General features: G+C 61.4%; 4 protein-coding genes across 4 annotated transcripts; all 4 read right to left on the bottom strand.

Moving 5' to 3' along the window:
• Positions 1–1,258: 1,258 nt before the first annotated feature.
• On the bottom strand, positions 1,259–4,327 carry LBRM_09_0460 (conserved hypothetical protein; the record flags this gene model as incomplete). The annotated part of the gene is made up of 1 exon (XM_001562612.1): positions 1,259–4,327. The coding sequence occupies one exon, from the start codon at positions 4,325–4,327 to the stop codon at positions 1,259–1,261; it is 3,069 nt and encodes a 1,022-aa protein (XP_001562662.1).
• Positions 4,328–5,463: 1,136 nt separating this feature from the next.
• Positions 5,464–7,413, bottom strand: LBRM_09_0450 (hypothetical tetratricopeptide repeat protein; the record flags this gene model as incomplete). Its single annotated transcript, XM_001562611.2, has 1 exon — positions 5,464–7,413. The coding sequence occupies one exon, from the start codon at positions 7,411–7,413 to the stop codon at positions 5,464–5,466; it is 1,950 nt and encodes a 649-aa protein (XP_001562661.2).
• Positions 7,414–8,543: 1,130 nt separating this feature from the next.
• LBRM_09_0440 (conserved hypothetical protein) lies at positions 8,544–9,926 on the bottom strand (the record flags this gene model as incomplete). Its single annotated transcript, XM_001562610.1, has 1 exon — positions 8,544–9,926. One exon carries the CDS (start codon positions 9,924–9,926, stop codon positions 8,544–8,546), a length of 1,383 nt encoding a protein of 460 aa, XP_001562660.1.
• A 1,847-nt stretch (positions 9,927–11,773) lies between these two features.
• Positions 11,774–15,013, bottom strand: LBRM_09_0430 (putative tyrosine phosphatase; the record flags this gene model as incomplete). Its single annotated transcript, XM_001562609.2, has 1 exon — positions 11,774–15,013. The coding sequence occupies one exon, from the start codon at positions 15,011–15,013 to the stop codon at positions 11,774–11,776; it is 3,240 nt and encodes a 1,079-aa protein (XP_001562659.1).
• Between the last annotated feature and the right edge of the window lie 677 nt (positions 15,014–15,690).

The raw sequence follows: 15,690 nt of genomic DNA, 5'->3' as shown, positions 1-15,690 counted from the left end.
CCATTGGAGACGGTGCTTTCGCCTCAGCTGGGACGGCGGTGTGACCAAGCGGCCACCAATAAGACGCCATGCTGAAAGCGAGGGGGTGGGGTGGGAGAATGGGGTGAATGGAAGGGTGGGCTGAAGGGTGTGCGTGTGCGCACAGATGAACGGCGACAGCACCAAGGAAGGGGAGCCAATCAAACACACACGAAAAAGGAGCAGGCGGGGGAGGCGATACGACGGCAACGGAAAGAGAGGCGGCCCTCCTCCTCCTCCTCCTCCCCCACACGCGCACTAACACGAAGACGTCAAGACGAGAACGGCAACGGCGGCTAGCCCAGCAGTGCTCATATATAAAAAAAGCCGTGGCACGGGCAAAGCGAAGCAAAACAACATGCACGAGTGGACACCAAAAGGCAGCAGACCGGAGGGAAAACCGGGGCAGTGGCGGTAGTGGTGGTGGTGGTGGGGGTGCGGGCAGAGAGGGTGGGAGGGAGAGAGGGGGAACAGCGACAGGCGAGTGTGAACGGGGAAGTGTCAATGCGTCAGGGCAGCGAACACCCATAGAGGAGCGACAGAAGTGAACACTTCCTAAGTGCACTCCTCTTTGCCTTCTTCTTCCGCTACTCTACACGGCCGCTGCTGCTGCTGCTGCTGCTGGTGGTGGTGGTGGTGGTGGTGTATGCGACAGTGATCAACAGCACAGGGGGAGAGGGGGGGGGCTCAATCGTGGAGAAGGTGGTGGCGGAGGAGAGAGTGAGGGGTGATGGGTGAGGCGCACGACCACAGGACCGCGGGTGTCGGTGCACAGGGGTGGTGTAGTGATGCATGTGCGCTGCCCCTCGGAGAGCAAGGGGGAGAGGACATTGTGGTACGCCCACAGCCACACCTGTCCGTGTCGCTCTGCCCTCGCAAGCGTGCAAGCCCATAGGTGCGGGACCTTAATGATGATGGATGAAAAGCGCCATGGGGGGGGGGTGATTGCTGACTCCCGCTCTGCTGCCAGCGCTGCGCTGCGTGGTGAAGAGTTCGCCTGTTGCCAGTTGTCAGAGTTTTGTGCTTGCTTGTGTCGCGCAGCCGTCACGCAGCGACGCGGGGGAGGGGGTGGGGGAAGAGGACGGCAGGTCTCATGGTGAGCACCCCACCGACAACACACACACACACACACACACACATCAAGGGCAAGGCCAACGCGCAGTGTTTCCCACGCCGGACCTCAAACTCCGTCCCTTCCCCCCCCCCCCCCCCCATCGGGCAGATACTGGAGTGACTCCTCCTACTCGAGCGCTTTATTCGACGAGGCTTCAGTGGAGTCCGAGCGTGAAGAAGAGGAAGAGTCGGGCCCTCGTGTGGAGACTGGGTGACCGGCCGAGGTGTCGAGCTGTGCCGCTGCTGTCGCAAGCGTTCGAGGCCCTGGCGCGGCTTCCGTGGCTGTCGATGCAGCCGCTGGAATCGCGGCTGCGACTCGCGCGGCACCGTAAGAAGCGGCTCTTCTGTATTGAGAGCCGGTTGAGGTGGTCGGCGTACCACCTCGTCGCAGCAACCCACTTAGCCGTGCGTTCTCGTGCTCCTTTTCGGCACACCGGGCGTGCAAGACGCCGTTGCGCTGTTCCAGGGCGATGTAGTCACCAGTCAGTCGGTTCCACAGTCGACGCAGCTCGTTGCGCTCATCGCTGACGGCCTTCAACAGCGTATCTTGCCGCGCGAGCAGCCCTCGCATCGGGTTACGTTCACTGAGCTGTGCCATCTCTGCCTTCCACTGCTCCTCCTTGGACTGCTCTGCCCTTAGCAGCTCCCGCAGCTGCGCTTCACTGGCCTGCGCCGCGCGTAGTTCAATGTCATTGCTTACCAGCTCAGCGCGCAGCAAGTCGATCGTCTGCTGTCTGGCGCGGTGCCGGGCGCGGACATTGTCGTAGGCGTATTCCAGGGAGGTACAGAGGCCGGGAAGCGTCGTGGGAAGGCGATAGCAAGGCGAGCCCCTTATGTTCACTGCACCGGGGACTGCCGCGTTGCTACTGGCGGTGCTGCCGCCCCTGGCTGCTTCGGTCGTGTCGTCGCCGTCTGTCAAGTGAATCGCACTGGGAGCCGGTGGGACTGTGCTCGGGGAGGACGATGTGAGGGAAGACTCGATAGCATCGTCTGCCCACATGGAGCGCAGCAGCACGCCAAGCGTGTCCATGCACCCACGCTGGGCCACTGCCTGTTCCACTTGCGCTGATTCAGCCAGCTGAGACTGTGCCTGCGCATGGCGTGCAGCCTCTTTCTGAGACGCTACAGCAAGGCGGCATCTGTGGAAGAGGGGTCGATATCCTTCGCGCTCTAGCAGCTCCGCCTTGGCAGCCTTTGCTTCCTGGTAGAGGGCAGCGAGACCCGCCATGGTTCCCTCTACGCGCAGACACAGTAGTTCTCGTCCGGAATCCTGAAGCGCGTCAATGTTGAGCTGGTGGGCGGCTCTGAGAGCCGTCAGCTCGGCCTGCCGAGTGACGCGGTCGGCTTTCTGCTCTTGCAATTCCGCGTCGCGGCGCGCCATGGCAGCCTTGAGGGCATCCAGCTCTGCGACTAGGTTCTTCTCTCGTTCTTCAGCCGCCTCGGCTCTACTTGTAGTACTGCGCAGCTCACGCCGCGCCGTGTATACGTCCTGTGTGGTTACCGCCAACTGCGCATGAGCATCCGCCAGCTGGTCGCGCAGCTCTGTTCGTTCGCTGGCGACAGAGGCCGCGTGCTCGGCACGAAGCCGCTCCGAGCTCTCCTTGACCTGCCGCGCGCCATCAGCTGCGCTGAGCGCTGCTGCTGCTGCCTCTTCACGTGTGATGGCCACTTCCCGCTCCAGCTGAGCCACCTCGCGACGACGCGTGCACTCCATGTGCGCCAGTGCTTGGAGCACTTGACTGGCATGCTGCTGCCCTTCGCGCAGTTGCTCTGCCAGTCGCTGCAGTCGCTCCCGTTGTTGCTGAATCGGACGCGTGGGATCCACACCGGTAGGGGAGGAGACGGAGGAGAAACGGGAGCCGGCAGCGCTGCTCATTAGTGCTGTGCCCGCATTGCCCAGCGACACCTGCGGGCGCCGCGGCGTCGAGCAGCCGGAGACCAGCAACGCACCTGGGGCGCTATTGACCTTTGCGCCTGCGGAGGCGAATGCAGAGTGGCTGGCGCTCACCGCGCTACCACCGACTGCGCCGTCATTGATCGACTTTATGTTGTCCGCGGCGGCACCGTACAGCCAATGCTGTTGCTGTTCCTGGACTTCAAACCGCAGTCGCTCTTGGCTCTCCAGAGCGCTGTCGACGTAGTGCAGCAGCGAGTGGACGCACTTGAACAGCTCGCCTAGCAGTTCCCCTTCGAACAAGTACTTGTCATCATAATGCGCCTCGTCATGGGCGATGTCGACTACTTTACTGACGGCGTGCAGCGCTTGGGTGCAACGGTGCAGTTCCTGGTCGTGCGTGGCTTGCTCGAGAACGCGGAGCAGCTCACGACGCGCCTCCTCGTTCTCCATGGGGTTGACAACGATGCTGGGGGAGACCGAGGAAGTGGTTGGAGCTGCCGCTGCCTGCGCGGGCATCATGGTAGGGGACGAGGTCCACGGCGAAGCTGCCTGCGCTGCCTGGTACGCGTGATCCACGCTGGTGCCGCTCGGCACGACGAGCGGCGAGGGCCCCGGCCGCTGCGGTGTTGATGATTGGGCAGGCGCACTCGTCAACGCCAGCGCTGCCTCGAGCTCTCCGATCCGCTGGTGCAACATCGCACAGTCCCGCTCGCCCCGTGCAAACTCGGTGGCAAGTGCATGGTACTGCTCTGCCTGTGTTGAGTACAGAAATCCTTCAACAACCTCGCCGAGACGCACTTTGCAATACTGCAGCGTCGTGGGGTCCGCCAGCAGCTGAAGGAAGATGTGGTCCTGCGGCAACTCTGTCGTGAGCGTCATGATGATGCTTCGTACGCTGGCCTGCAGCTTCTCGTTGTAGATGCCTCGCAGGATGTCGTCGCTCGTTGCGACGGTCGCTGTCGATGCTGCGGCAGAGGCGTTTTGGCGTGCCCCATCACCAGTGCCGTTCTCCGTCGGGGGCGGCTCGAGAATCGCCTCTGTGCCAGCGATCCTCGACATCGGCGAAGTGAAACCGGTGGACAGCCCTGAGAGGAAAGATGTGGTGGTCGGGTTCATGCCCGCCAGCAGCTGAGCGTTGCTGTGGGACGGCGGGGTATGATGCAGGTAGGACTGCGTCAGCGGCGGCGCGCCCTGGGCGGTGCTACTGCTCGGCGTGGAAGAGGCGGCATTCTCGGCGGCGTTGAAAGCGGGGATTGTCGCCAGTGGCGGTCGACGAGCGCCAAGAGGTGTGACGCTCATCCGCAAGAGCCGGGGGGATTTGCTGAAAAAGAGCGAACACTGGAGAAGGGAGGGGAGGGGCAGATGACGGACCAACGACAGCGTCAAGTCTTCTATACGGACGCTTCACACACCCCACTGCACTGATGTGACGCCTATGCCTGGAGGGTGAGTACAGTCACTGGTACTGGCTCGTAGGAACTGCAAGGGCACGGCTCGATACGAAGCTGATATCCGTCGCTCTCCGGAGCTGGGCGGTGTATGTGTGTGTGTGTGTGTATGTGTGAAGAAGCCAAAACGTACCCGATCAGTCGATCTGGGGAAAGCAAAGCGAAAGAGGGACGTGTGCTGACGTACAGAAGGTGTATATATTTTTTTTTGGGTGGGGTGGGGAGGAGTATGCGCGTGTAGACCATATTGCCGCCGTAAAAAAGGGGGAAGCACCTCAGGTACGACCGCCACGCCTCCCTTTAGCGCGCGCGTGTGTGTGTACGTCGGAGGGAGTGGCGGGTGAAGAACACAGTCCGCCCAGAGAGAGGGAGGGAGGGAGACAGGTGGGAGTTACTGGACTTCAACTGCTGCCGTTCATCGTGACGAGCGCCAGAAGCATACGCGTGGGTAGAAGGGCTTTCCAAGCTTCGTTCCTCGCACACCACAAAATTGGGGTCATATGAACGTGGTGGCTGTGGTGGCTGTGGAAGCGGGGAATGGGTGACCCAGCACCTCACGCACGCATCCCCCTTGCCTGTGCGTGTGCGTCTGTGTGTGTTTTCATTGGAGCTATGGTGTGCGGCTTGACGAGCGCGCCACACCCAGGCAATCCAAAGCGCTGCTCTGCAAGTGTATGTACCACGGAGAGGAGGGGGGAAAGGGTGTCCCGTCAGCTTCGCACCCATGCAACATACCGACCCTCATTCTCTTTTCCTCCCTTCCCCCGGGACACGCCCTACCAACTTGGCCACCACGGCCCTCGTTCTGCTCCCTCCTTCACCCGTGCGAGCCCCCCGTTTTCCTGCCCTTCTTTGTCCTCGCATACACACAGCCGTGCACACCCCTGCGTCACGATGCGGTAATGATGACCGCACGTGCGCGCTTCAGGGAGCCCGACACTTGCACGTGAGGGAGGGGGAGGGGGAGAGCGAGGAGAGATGGCGCGTCTAAATTGCGAGGAAATGCTCACGCAGCTTGCCTTGCAGCACCACGGCTTCCGGGTGGTCCGGTTCCGCCTCCAGCGCCCGCATCACCATCTGATACGACAGCTCCAGCTCCCCTGCCTGGAAGGAGATGACGGCGGTGTTATACAGCGCCTCTGTCAGTCCCGGCGCCGCGAGTAGCGCCGTGTCCAGGAGGCGACGCCCGGCCTTTTCCTCCTTCTTTTCGTAGGCCAACACCGCCAGGTTGTTCAGCGCCTCCGCATGCGTGACGTCTGCGCCGACGGCAAGACGGAAGGCGCGCTCGGCGAAGGTCATGTTGCCCATCCCGATGCCCATGTGCCCGATGTTGTACCACACATCTGCACGCTGGCTGTCTTCCCTGCACAGTGCCAACGCACGGGACAGACAGCGCAGGCTTAGCTCCACCTGGAACGTGTAGAAAGCGCAGAGCCCCACGTTCGTCCACACCTCCGACGTGTGTACGCCCATCTGCAGCAAACGGCGGTAGTAGCGCAGCGCCAGCTCTGGCTGGTTGCGCTCGTAGAAGAGATGCGCGCCAATGCAGGCGATGGCCTCGATATTGCTGCTATCGAGGTGCAGTACTTGGTTGTAGAGGTCGTAGGCGGTACCGGGCTCATGCAGCTCGTCGCGTAGACGCGCACAGCAGAGAACGACGTGGTGGTCGACTGGGTTCACCTCGAGCGCTGCCTCGTATGTCTCGAGGGCTGTCAAAGGCTGGTCCATCTTGAGGTACACCTTGCCTAGTTGCATAACCACGCTTGTGTTGTAGTTGGCGAACACACGGCCCTTCGGAAAGCCGCCACCGCTACTGCCACTGCCTGGCCTCGCCTTCGATTCTCTCGCTAACATTCCTCCCCCGATGCTGGCGTTGGCTGGTGCGTCGAAGAGAGCGGCTTTGAGGTACTTCTCCGCCTCTCGCAGCAACCCCAGCTGGTAGTTTGCCTTGGCCAGGCGTGCCTTCCACCACCAGTCATTCGCGTTTGTTATGCCGACCTGCTCCTGCGCCGTGGACACCGCGGCAGTCTTTCCGGCAGGCGGCAGAGACGGTGGGTCAGCGCCGGGTCCGGCAGCGGCGCCAATGGGGAGGACGGGGGGCCGCTCTTCTCCTCCACTGCCCATTGGCAGCTTGGCAGCAACGCCGGACGCTGAAGGTAGCGGTGTTGTTGGCGTCATCACAGACTTGGCTGAACGCAGAGCTGCCGTGCAGAGTTCCAACGCCATCTTGGGTTTGTGTTCTACGTAAAGGAGGTAGTCGCACAGAAGCTTCGCCACCATCGGCTTCTCGCGCGCGTAGCGCTCAAGGTTGAGAGCCTGCACATTGATGTGAGGTCCGCCTGGTACGGACCGAAGGGACGCAGTGCCAAGCCGAACGAAGCGGCCGGTGACAGGACGCGCCGCCGTACCCCCACCAGGACCGCCGCGGACGGAGCCGGGGCGGTTCTGCAGCGTTCCTGGTCGCGCGTAGCCATACCGGCTGCTCACTGGTCGCCCACCGCCTGTCGACGTTCCTAGTCGACCAGCGCGACCAACAGCGTCAGCAGCTGTGCCGCCGCCTGCGGTGCCCTGCCGCGCCGCCCGCAGAGATGTGTTGGGCCGGTGCAACGTGCTCACGACGGCCTGTTCACCTTCCATGAGCACGTCATCGACGCCGTCGTCCTCGATTTCGGCATCGTCGTACAAGCTCTGGAGCACTATCGCCTTTGTCTGAATAAACCACATGCTCTCATCCATGTAACCGGCGCTAGATGATGTCGCCGCCGTGGCGCCTGTCAGAGAGCCTGTGCGGTCCGGGGAGACGGTCAGTGTGAGGTAGTGAGTAGAGACCTTCACGCACTCCTCCAGCTTTCGTCGACGCAGCAGGCTGAGCGCGTAGTAGGCCGGGTCCATCCCAGGCGGCAGCTCCGGGGCCTCGACTGCAGCGAGGCTCGCCATGACTCACTCTGGTGTAGCAAAAAATGCGCCGAGGTGCTGAGGGGGAATGGAGGTGTGTGATGTGTGTATACGCGCAAGGGAGAGAACGAGGAGGGGAACATGCGATTGCTCAGTTTGATCAAAGAGTTACCCCTTTCAATCCTTCGCTGTTTTTTTTGGTGTCGTTGGCTTTTATGGAGGACGTTCGTGGAAAGCGCTGCTGCACACACACAGACACGCGCTTCTTTTCCCCTCTTCCTCTGCGTTTGACGAAGTAAGCTGACCAGGGTGGGAGGAGGTGTCATTGAATCGATGGAAGAGGCGATGAGGGAGGTGCAAAGGGCAGAGGTAGAGAGGGACAGGGAGGGGGGAGGAGTATGGCGAGCCGTGGAGGAGGCCCTCTCTGAAGGTGGTGCTACCAAGTGTCCCGGTAGCACTGCGCATAAATGATAGGAGAGGTTCCGCTGAAAAGGTGAGTGAGCCATATGTAGTGCTCGGAACCTTTTCCGCGGAGAGATTGTAGCACAGGGAGAAGCGGAATGAGTCCACCGAGCTCCCAACCCCACTCCATGTGGAAGCCACGAATTGTTTCCTCCTCTATTCGTTTCTCATCCGATGGCGCTGCATGTGGTGGCGGTGGGAGGCACACGCTCCATCCGTCGCCTCGCGTTGAGAGCTCCCTCCACCCCCCCTTCCCCCTCTTCTGCGGTATTTCATTGAGGTGGCTATCACAGTGCGTCTTTCTGCGGTTGGCAGGTACAGTAGATTACACGTTCACACAGGCGTGCCTGGATGCCCAATACACGGAGAAAAAGCTGAGCTCGAATTTGGCCAATGAATCAAGCATCCCGCCCCCCCCTCCCCTCCTCCTCCCGTCCTCATCGCCACTCATTCACCCACTCGTGGGCGATGGGTGTAGTGCATAAAAAGGAGGGGGGAGGGACGAGGGACAAGATGAGACACGCCCGGACAGAGAAGAAGCGACGTCTGCGAGCAGAACCCCAACGGTCCTCCTCCCACCCTCAGGTCTGGCATCGCATCGCATCGCATCGCTCGCGCGCCGTTGCCGCTCGCACATAACCCTGCGTGCGTGCGTGCGCATGTGTGTGTGTGTGTGTGTTGTCGATCACCTCTTTTTCTGTGGTCTTCTGCTAAATCTCCTCCGGCTCAAACATTTCTGAAATGCCACTGCGACACACGGGGCAGTTGGGGCACGACGGGGCGCACAGTCGGCACATAACCTTGTGCTTGCAAGGCAGCAGGATTACCGTGGGGGCGTGGTCCATGCATACGATGCAGTTCTCTTGCTTGCCCTGGATCTCGTCACGGACGTGCTGTAGGTATTCAATCATATCGCGCTCCAGCAAGCGCAGGCGGGAGAGCTTGTAGCCCTGCGCGTCTTTTGGAAATAGGACGCACTCCTGGGCTAGGTGGTTCATGATGTCCTTCCGCAGACGGCGCTCCATCTCCTCATCCTCAGTCTCTATAACCTGGTCGGCGGTGCCGCGCGCCATAAAGGAGGCAGTGGCTGCCATGGCGGGGCCGCTGGCACTGCTACCCTGCGGACGAGGCAACGCGATTCGCTGTTGCTGCTGCTGTTGGTTGCATGTTGCCGGGGTGTAGGTGCCCATGGCTTGCACCTCTGCGTCGGACATTTCATACGACGCTTGCCCGTCCTGGCGCGGGTTGCGGTTATAGTCGCGCGCCATCATGGTTCCTTGTCGTACGAAGCGATTGCTGCCGTTGCGGCTGGCGGGGCTCACACTGCCGTCCGTGCTAATGATGGCACCGCTGCTGCTCGCTTCGCTCATGGCGGCAGAGCTTCGCTGGAGCGGCGCATCATTGCTGCCGACGACGGGGTGACTATCCTGCGTCTGTGGTGGCACCAGCGCCCTCGGCGAGCTCGCGGAGAGGCTCTGGCGGTGCTGCCGAGTGGCCCCGTGGTTGGAGAGAGCCCTTTGTTGCTGCTGCTGTCTCGGCATCACCTGCGAATGCGGCACGCTGCGGCTTGCGTTAGCGGCACCTGCTTGACCGTGGATCGCCTGTGACCTGTTCGAGTTAGCGTTGACGTTCGAGTTGGCGCGGTGGCGGTTCGCTTCGTACGGATGCAGACGGGCTGTCACCTCCGACAGCTCTTGCACAGTCGGCTCCCGCAGCGTAGGCTCGTTGCGAATCATTTGCAGCCACTCGCGGAACTCGCCCTCGCCCATGCTACTGTTGCTGACGCTGTTCAGCTGATACTGAACGCCGTTGATGGCGGCGAGCGGCGGTGGAAGCTCCAGCATAAGGTATACGTTCGTCGTCTGAGTTGGATTGGTTGAGAAGCCGCTGTAAACCTCACCCGCAGTCGTGCTGTGGATGCGCGCCACCACATACCCCTCTCTGCGAGTGGGCATCTCCAGCAACACCCGTACAAAGGCCCCGGAAAGGGTGCGGCTTGAGTCGACATTCTCGATCACGTAGATGGCGGTGTTGCGGCTTACCTGTGCTCGCTTTGCCGCTTCGAACAGGCGGCTGTCCTCTTCCGAAATCATCAGATGATGCGTATCACTCTCTCTCTCTCTCTCTCTCTGTCTGCGGTGTGGGAGGCAGCAGCTGAAGAGCAAAGCCGGGAAAAGGGTCCCGGTACAGGGGAGGGTGAAAGGAGAGACGAGGAAGGGCGCAACGAGAGAGCGCGAGAGGGGATCGCAGGGGCAATGCCAGGAAGTCACCACAGGGATGCCGCAAACCCCAAAAAAGAAACACACAAGTGGCGAGGAGCCCACCAAAGACCACTTCGAGACCGCGGCGGGGAAACGCTCACGAGAGGGAGGAGGGGGGGGGGGAGCTTCCGCAACGAAGAGTGGGGTAACAGAAAATAGCAACAAGACAAGAGAGAGAGAGGGGGAGAGAGGAAGGGGGGGGGGAAGGGGAGGGGAAGCACTGAGGGGTGTGTGTGTGTGTGAGAGAGTTGAGCGACGCTGGAATCTGTGTACGAGTCTGCGCGGAGACACAACAGTGGGGGTGTGTCTGTGTGGGAATGCCCTATAGCGACAAAGGTGGGAGTTATACTCACTTTCTCATGCATAGGACGCAAGCTTGAGCCGCTGCGTGCGCACACGTTATGCGGGAGAAAGCGAGTGAGTGAGGTCTACAGCACTGAGTTGTGTAGTTCATTCCGAGGAAGAGAAGGGGGGGGGAGGGGAGGGGAGGGAAGAAGTGACAAGCGAGTGAGCGCGGCGGTTGTGACATCAGGAACTCCACGTGCGAGGTCTGCGCTAGATGCTCTCCCTTCACATGACAGGTCGCTCTCTCCCCGGAACAAGCGCCTCAAGCAGTGCCATACAGGGGTCTGAGCAGCAGAGGCGTTGTGCAAGGCGCAGAAGGAGAGGCGCGTGCCGTAAGAGGGAGAGTAAGTCTGTAGTAGAGCGAGACGCAGCATCACCAGCGTCCACAGGTGTAGTCACGCGGTCAGACACCTACGAACAAAGAATTCTTGTATTTGCGTGCTGCGTGTGGATTCGAGTCGAGGCACGCACACCTACAAGACTCACACGTCCAGAGAGCTGCATGTGCCGTGCGTGTGTGGGGAGGAGGGGGGGTGGGGTGGGGCAGAGAGCACTTCATGCCCAAAGCGTAGCTGGGGAGGAACGGGAGAGAAAGGGGAAAAGGGGAGTGAATCGGGTGGGGTACCCCAATGAAGACACACGCCTTTCCTCCCACACACGCCCGAGAATGGTTGGGAAATACGCGTCTCTCACCGTTCCGTGAAGGGGGAGGGGAGGGGAGGGTGAGGGGAGGGAGGGGAGGGGAGGGGAGGTCAGCGAGATTGAGATTAGCATATACATACCCATTTACTCGCCTGTGTGGTGGCGCTGTTGTCTGTAAGGGAGGAGAGGCTACTAATGCACATGTGCCTGTGGGAAACAAGCGAGGAGGAGGAAGGGATGACGAGCATCGCGCCAAGATGATTTAGGGTAGTGCGAGCGAGGTCGTGGACGAGAGAGGGAGGAGGCGCTTCTGCAGCCAGCATCTCGTGCATGGGGATGCGAAAAGGTGTGCGAGTGTGCGTTTACGCAGATATACATGCACACCCACCCACCCACACACACACGGCATCAGCCCTCAGAGGGAGAGGTGGAGGGGATGGGGGCAAGGGGCAGCGATTGAGAACAGGCGAGTACATCATCCATGCCGCTCTCTGCCGTCTCTTCGCTTCCCCCCGCCCCGCTTCCTCTCTCTGCCCCCTCCCCCCCGTCTGTTACCCACTCGAACCCCCCCAAACGCCACCCACCCACCCAACAATAACGTCCGCGAACGATGCCATCACATCTGGTGGAAGGGGTGTGTGGGGTGTGTGTCTTGGTTGTTGTGGTGATGTGTGTGTCTTGTCTTTCCAGACTCACGTGCGAAGCATGGGACGACCCCATAAAGGCAGAGACGCTGCAGGTATCACCGGTGCCGAGGGGCTCTGAGTCAGAGGCGACCGCGGCCCATCCGCTTGCCCTGTCACACCACCATCTCTCCAGGGAAGAGATGAACGCATCAGTACCGATGGTGGCTGTAGGATTTGTAGCTTGACACCGCCGTAGCGACTTGCAGCACCAGTGTCGCCAGTGCTTGTGTTGGCAAGGTCTGTGCGATGGGTGCCCTTGTCGCTCCACTCACCTCGCGCGCGTGTTGCTGCCTGGTGAGGGCGAGGAGACTGCAGCGTAGTATCATAGAGGTCGGTTGACAGCGGCGCGTCGTCTGGTGGGTGGGTGCCTGTCCCGTTGTTGTCTACGGCACCGCCACGCCTATAACTCTCTTGCCATCGTTTAGCGCGCGGCCGAGGTATTGTGCTTACCGCTGCCGTCGCTGTGTACGGCCGTTGCCGCTGCAGCGCGCCGATGAGAGCTCTGCGGGGGTAGAGGCAGCTGTCCGCCGACACTGGCGCTGTGCAAGTCTCTTTCAGGCTATTTGGCGCACCAACGCTGCTGCCACCGCCGAGATGGTACGCCCCTTTCGGTGCGAGTTCACAAGAGAGGCTGGCGGTAGCAGGCCGCAGACTACCACCTAGGGTTGGCTGTGGACCGCCTCTGGCGGTCGAGGTGGCTGCGGAGGACGGGGGCCACGGGTATACACGCGGCAGTCCGCCCGCCTGTTCCATCGCCACGAAGTACGTTGAGGCGTACTTGTAGTCACCCACACGAGGGGTTGGGCGGATGGTAGGACTTTGGTCGTTGGCGACCACAGCACCACCTCGCTTCGGCGGTGCTGTGGCCGCACTCCTGTTCTGCGGACTGTCGTCTCCAAGAACGGGCATCCGCGCGACAACATCAAGCACTGCTCCCTCTGGCTGGATTGTGCTGAGGGAAAGGGTGCTGCTGCTGTTGTTGCTGAGACGGCGAAGCAGCAACTGGTGCCGCTGTTGCTGCACCCCGCGCAGTCCTGTGAGGTCGACAGCACTGCCACTGCTGAGGTTGCTCCACGCCGTAAAGTGGGCAAACGTGCCGAGGTCACTGCCGGCCTCTGACGTTGCTCGAGTAGCCATCGCGCTTGTTTGACCATTATCATTGCGCTTGATGTGCCCATTCACAATACTCGTTCCAGTCGCCGGCCGCGCATCTGCGACGACACCGCCGTGTGTCTGAAAGGCGGTCACAGCAGCGAGCGAGCGCACGCGGCCCGTCGTTGCCTCGTCCAGAGAAGACCGCGGTGAAGCGTTGAGCAGGTCTCTGCCCATCGCATTCGCTCTGTCCCCTCCGCCCGCTGTCTGCGCCGCGGCTGCCGGGTTTAGCAAGATGGACATGGAGGAGAGGGTGGGTGAGAACGACGAGCGTATGGATCGCGACTGCTGTTCGAATCGCTTCCCTCCGCCGGCAGCGCCGCACGGCTTGAGTGCTGAGTTCAGCTGCATCGCGACCAGGATGTGCGGCGGCGGCCGCAGACGTCGCTCCATCGCGTCAAGGTACTGCTGCTGAACGCCGCTGATGCTGCCTGGCCGGCAAAGTCGCAGCCACCCAATCACGGCGCGCGCGGTGAAGCCGTAGTGACGCATCATGTAGACGGCGAGCATGGTACCCGTGCGGCCCAGGCCAGCGAGACAGTGCACCGCTACAGCACCCTTCTCACCCGATGTTAAGGTGCAGGTATCGTAGCCCCGCGTGCCGTTCGCGTAGGCAGAGTCTGGGCGTTGAGCGGGTGAGGTCGGCGCCAATGGAGGAGCCGCCGTCCACGTCTCCGGCATGCCGCGGCATGTGCCGGAGTGCATGGGCGAGCATGACTGCAGCACTGGCCTCGAGTGACTAGCACAGGCGGAGTGGGCTCTCTTGGATGCGCTGGCCGCTCGCGCCGATGTCTTCGGCATCGCTGTTGCGGTCGACGAAGATGGAACCGACCACCACTGTCGCAGCGAAGCTGGCGCGACTGATTCACCAAAGTGCTCCTCTACTGCCTGCAGAAATCGTAGTAGCACTGCATCGCTTGGCACGCTGCCGTCGGCGTATGGCAGGTCAACGTGTCGTATGCCCAGCCGTAGCAGAGGCGAAGGGTTGTAGAGGCTGTCGTTCAGGCGCACCACAAGCTGCACACCCAGTTGGCGCAGCCGCCGTGCAAACACCTCAGCGGTGCGCTCGGGCTTGTCGTCCTGCGGGGAGCTCATGGCCAGGAACCGGCGAGGGACCACCCAGCTGTAGTCGTGCTGCTTGCCTTCCACATAGGCGGGAAGGTCAAACGTATGCACGTTGGCGAATCCGAGCGCAACGCCCTGCTCGAGTCCGGCCCACACGTCAATCAAGGTGAGCGGGTAGTTTGACACGCCTTGGCTCGCGTCGCGGTAGGAGAGAAAACCAGGGTAGATATCGACGAAGCCGCGATACCACGTCGCCGCAGCCGACCAGCCAAGACACAATACGCAGAAGGCGCCAACCAGACACGCCGTGTTCACCCGTTCCTGCGCGTCGAGGCTGGCGCACACAACCACTGGCCGCATTGTCCCCGGGGGGCCACCGGAGAGGGCCGTGGAGGCCGCCGAGATGGAGCTCGAGGAGTGCGATAGAGCCGATGCGGGTCGTCTTCTTCCGCCCCGCTTTCTGTGGGTATGGGTAGTGGCTCGTGAGCTCGTGTCATTGCCAACGGCTCCTGCAGCGGCAGAAGTGGATGCGGGTGAGGCGCACACGTCGACCCCTGTCACTGCCCGCAGCAGCTCACAGAGGCGCCGCGCAAAGTGCACGCAGCAGCCCATGTCCAGCGGGCCATAGTCGGCGAAGAAAGGACGGTAGAGGTAGGGTGGGGTACCTCGCAACGACACGAAGACGGCGTCCTGCCCCACGGTCGCCCTGGCGGTCGGGGCTGCGCTTGTGCTGGCAACTTTGCCGTGGTCCGTGGCCGTGCCACTGGCGAAGGGATTCTCCTTGAAGTAGAAGTCGTGGATGGCCTCCATGGCCACGGACGTCACCGACGCTACCGTTATGGCTGCCTCAGCACTTCCAGCGAGCGAGGAGGAGAGACATTCGCCTGTAGATGCAAAGTACAGGAGGCCTGGAAGGATGGGGATGGCTTGCTTCGTATCAAGGAGCTTCTGTAGCGTCAGCACCGTGGGTGGGGTGGATTTAGCCGCGGTGGTTGCAGCAGGCGTCATATCCAAAGGCTGGGGCGGCATCCTGCGAGCGAAGCGCCGAGAGGAAAGAGAACGAAGTGCGTGTATGGGTGGTGGTGGTGGGAGGAGGAGGAATGGGAAGGTGGAGGGGAAGAAGCTGAAACTTATAAACGTCACTCAGGCATGCACGACGGCATCTGCCAAGACTGCGTACAGCTTATATGCTAGCGCCTCCTACGAGGGAGGGAGTTGTGAAAAAATAGCACGTGAGAGTCGCGACAGATGGCCCAATCAAGATGAAGATGTACAGGAGTTAGGGGCGAGAAGCATACGCAATGGGAAGAGGTGCTTGTGGCGTAGGTGAGAGAGGAGAACAACAGTGACACAGCCTAGGAGATAGTGCCGCTGCTCTGCCCATCCGAAGGGCCACGCAGACAGGGCATCCAGGGATTCCAGAAGCGCCAGCACCGACGTGCCTCTCTTCCCTCTCCTTTCCCTCTACGTCTCGTAAGCCACCCGAAACGAGGAGAGAGACGGGGGGGGGGGTGAAGGAGGGGAGAAAACGCTTCTCACAAGCGCACGTCTTCTCAAAGTTTTCCTGATGCTCTTTGTGTTTGCCTTCATCTGTGGCTTCACCCTTCCACTTCTCCCCGGCGAGCACGCGCACACTCGCACGGAGGGGTGGTAGTGGTGGTGGTGGATGAGAGAAGAGGAGGAGGGGACATGGATGGGATGGGGTG

This window comes from Leishmania braziliensis, chromosome 9 (genome assembly GCF_000002845.2).
Source record: "Leishmania braziliensis MHOM/BR/75/M2904 complete genome, chromosome 9".
Taxonomy (NCBI): domain Eukaryota; phylum Euglenozoa; class Kinetoplastea; order Trypanosomatida; family Trypanosomatidae; genus Leishmania; species Leishmania braziliensis.
The sequence above is the reverse complement of the archived record's forward strand: the minus strand, read 5'-3'. Positions and strand labels throughout refer to the sequence as shown.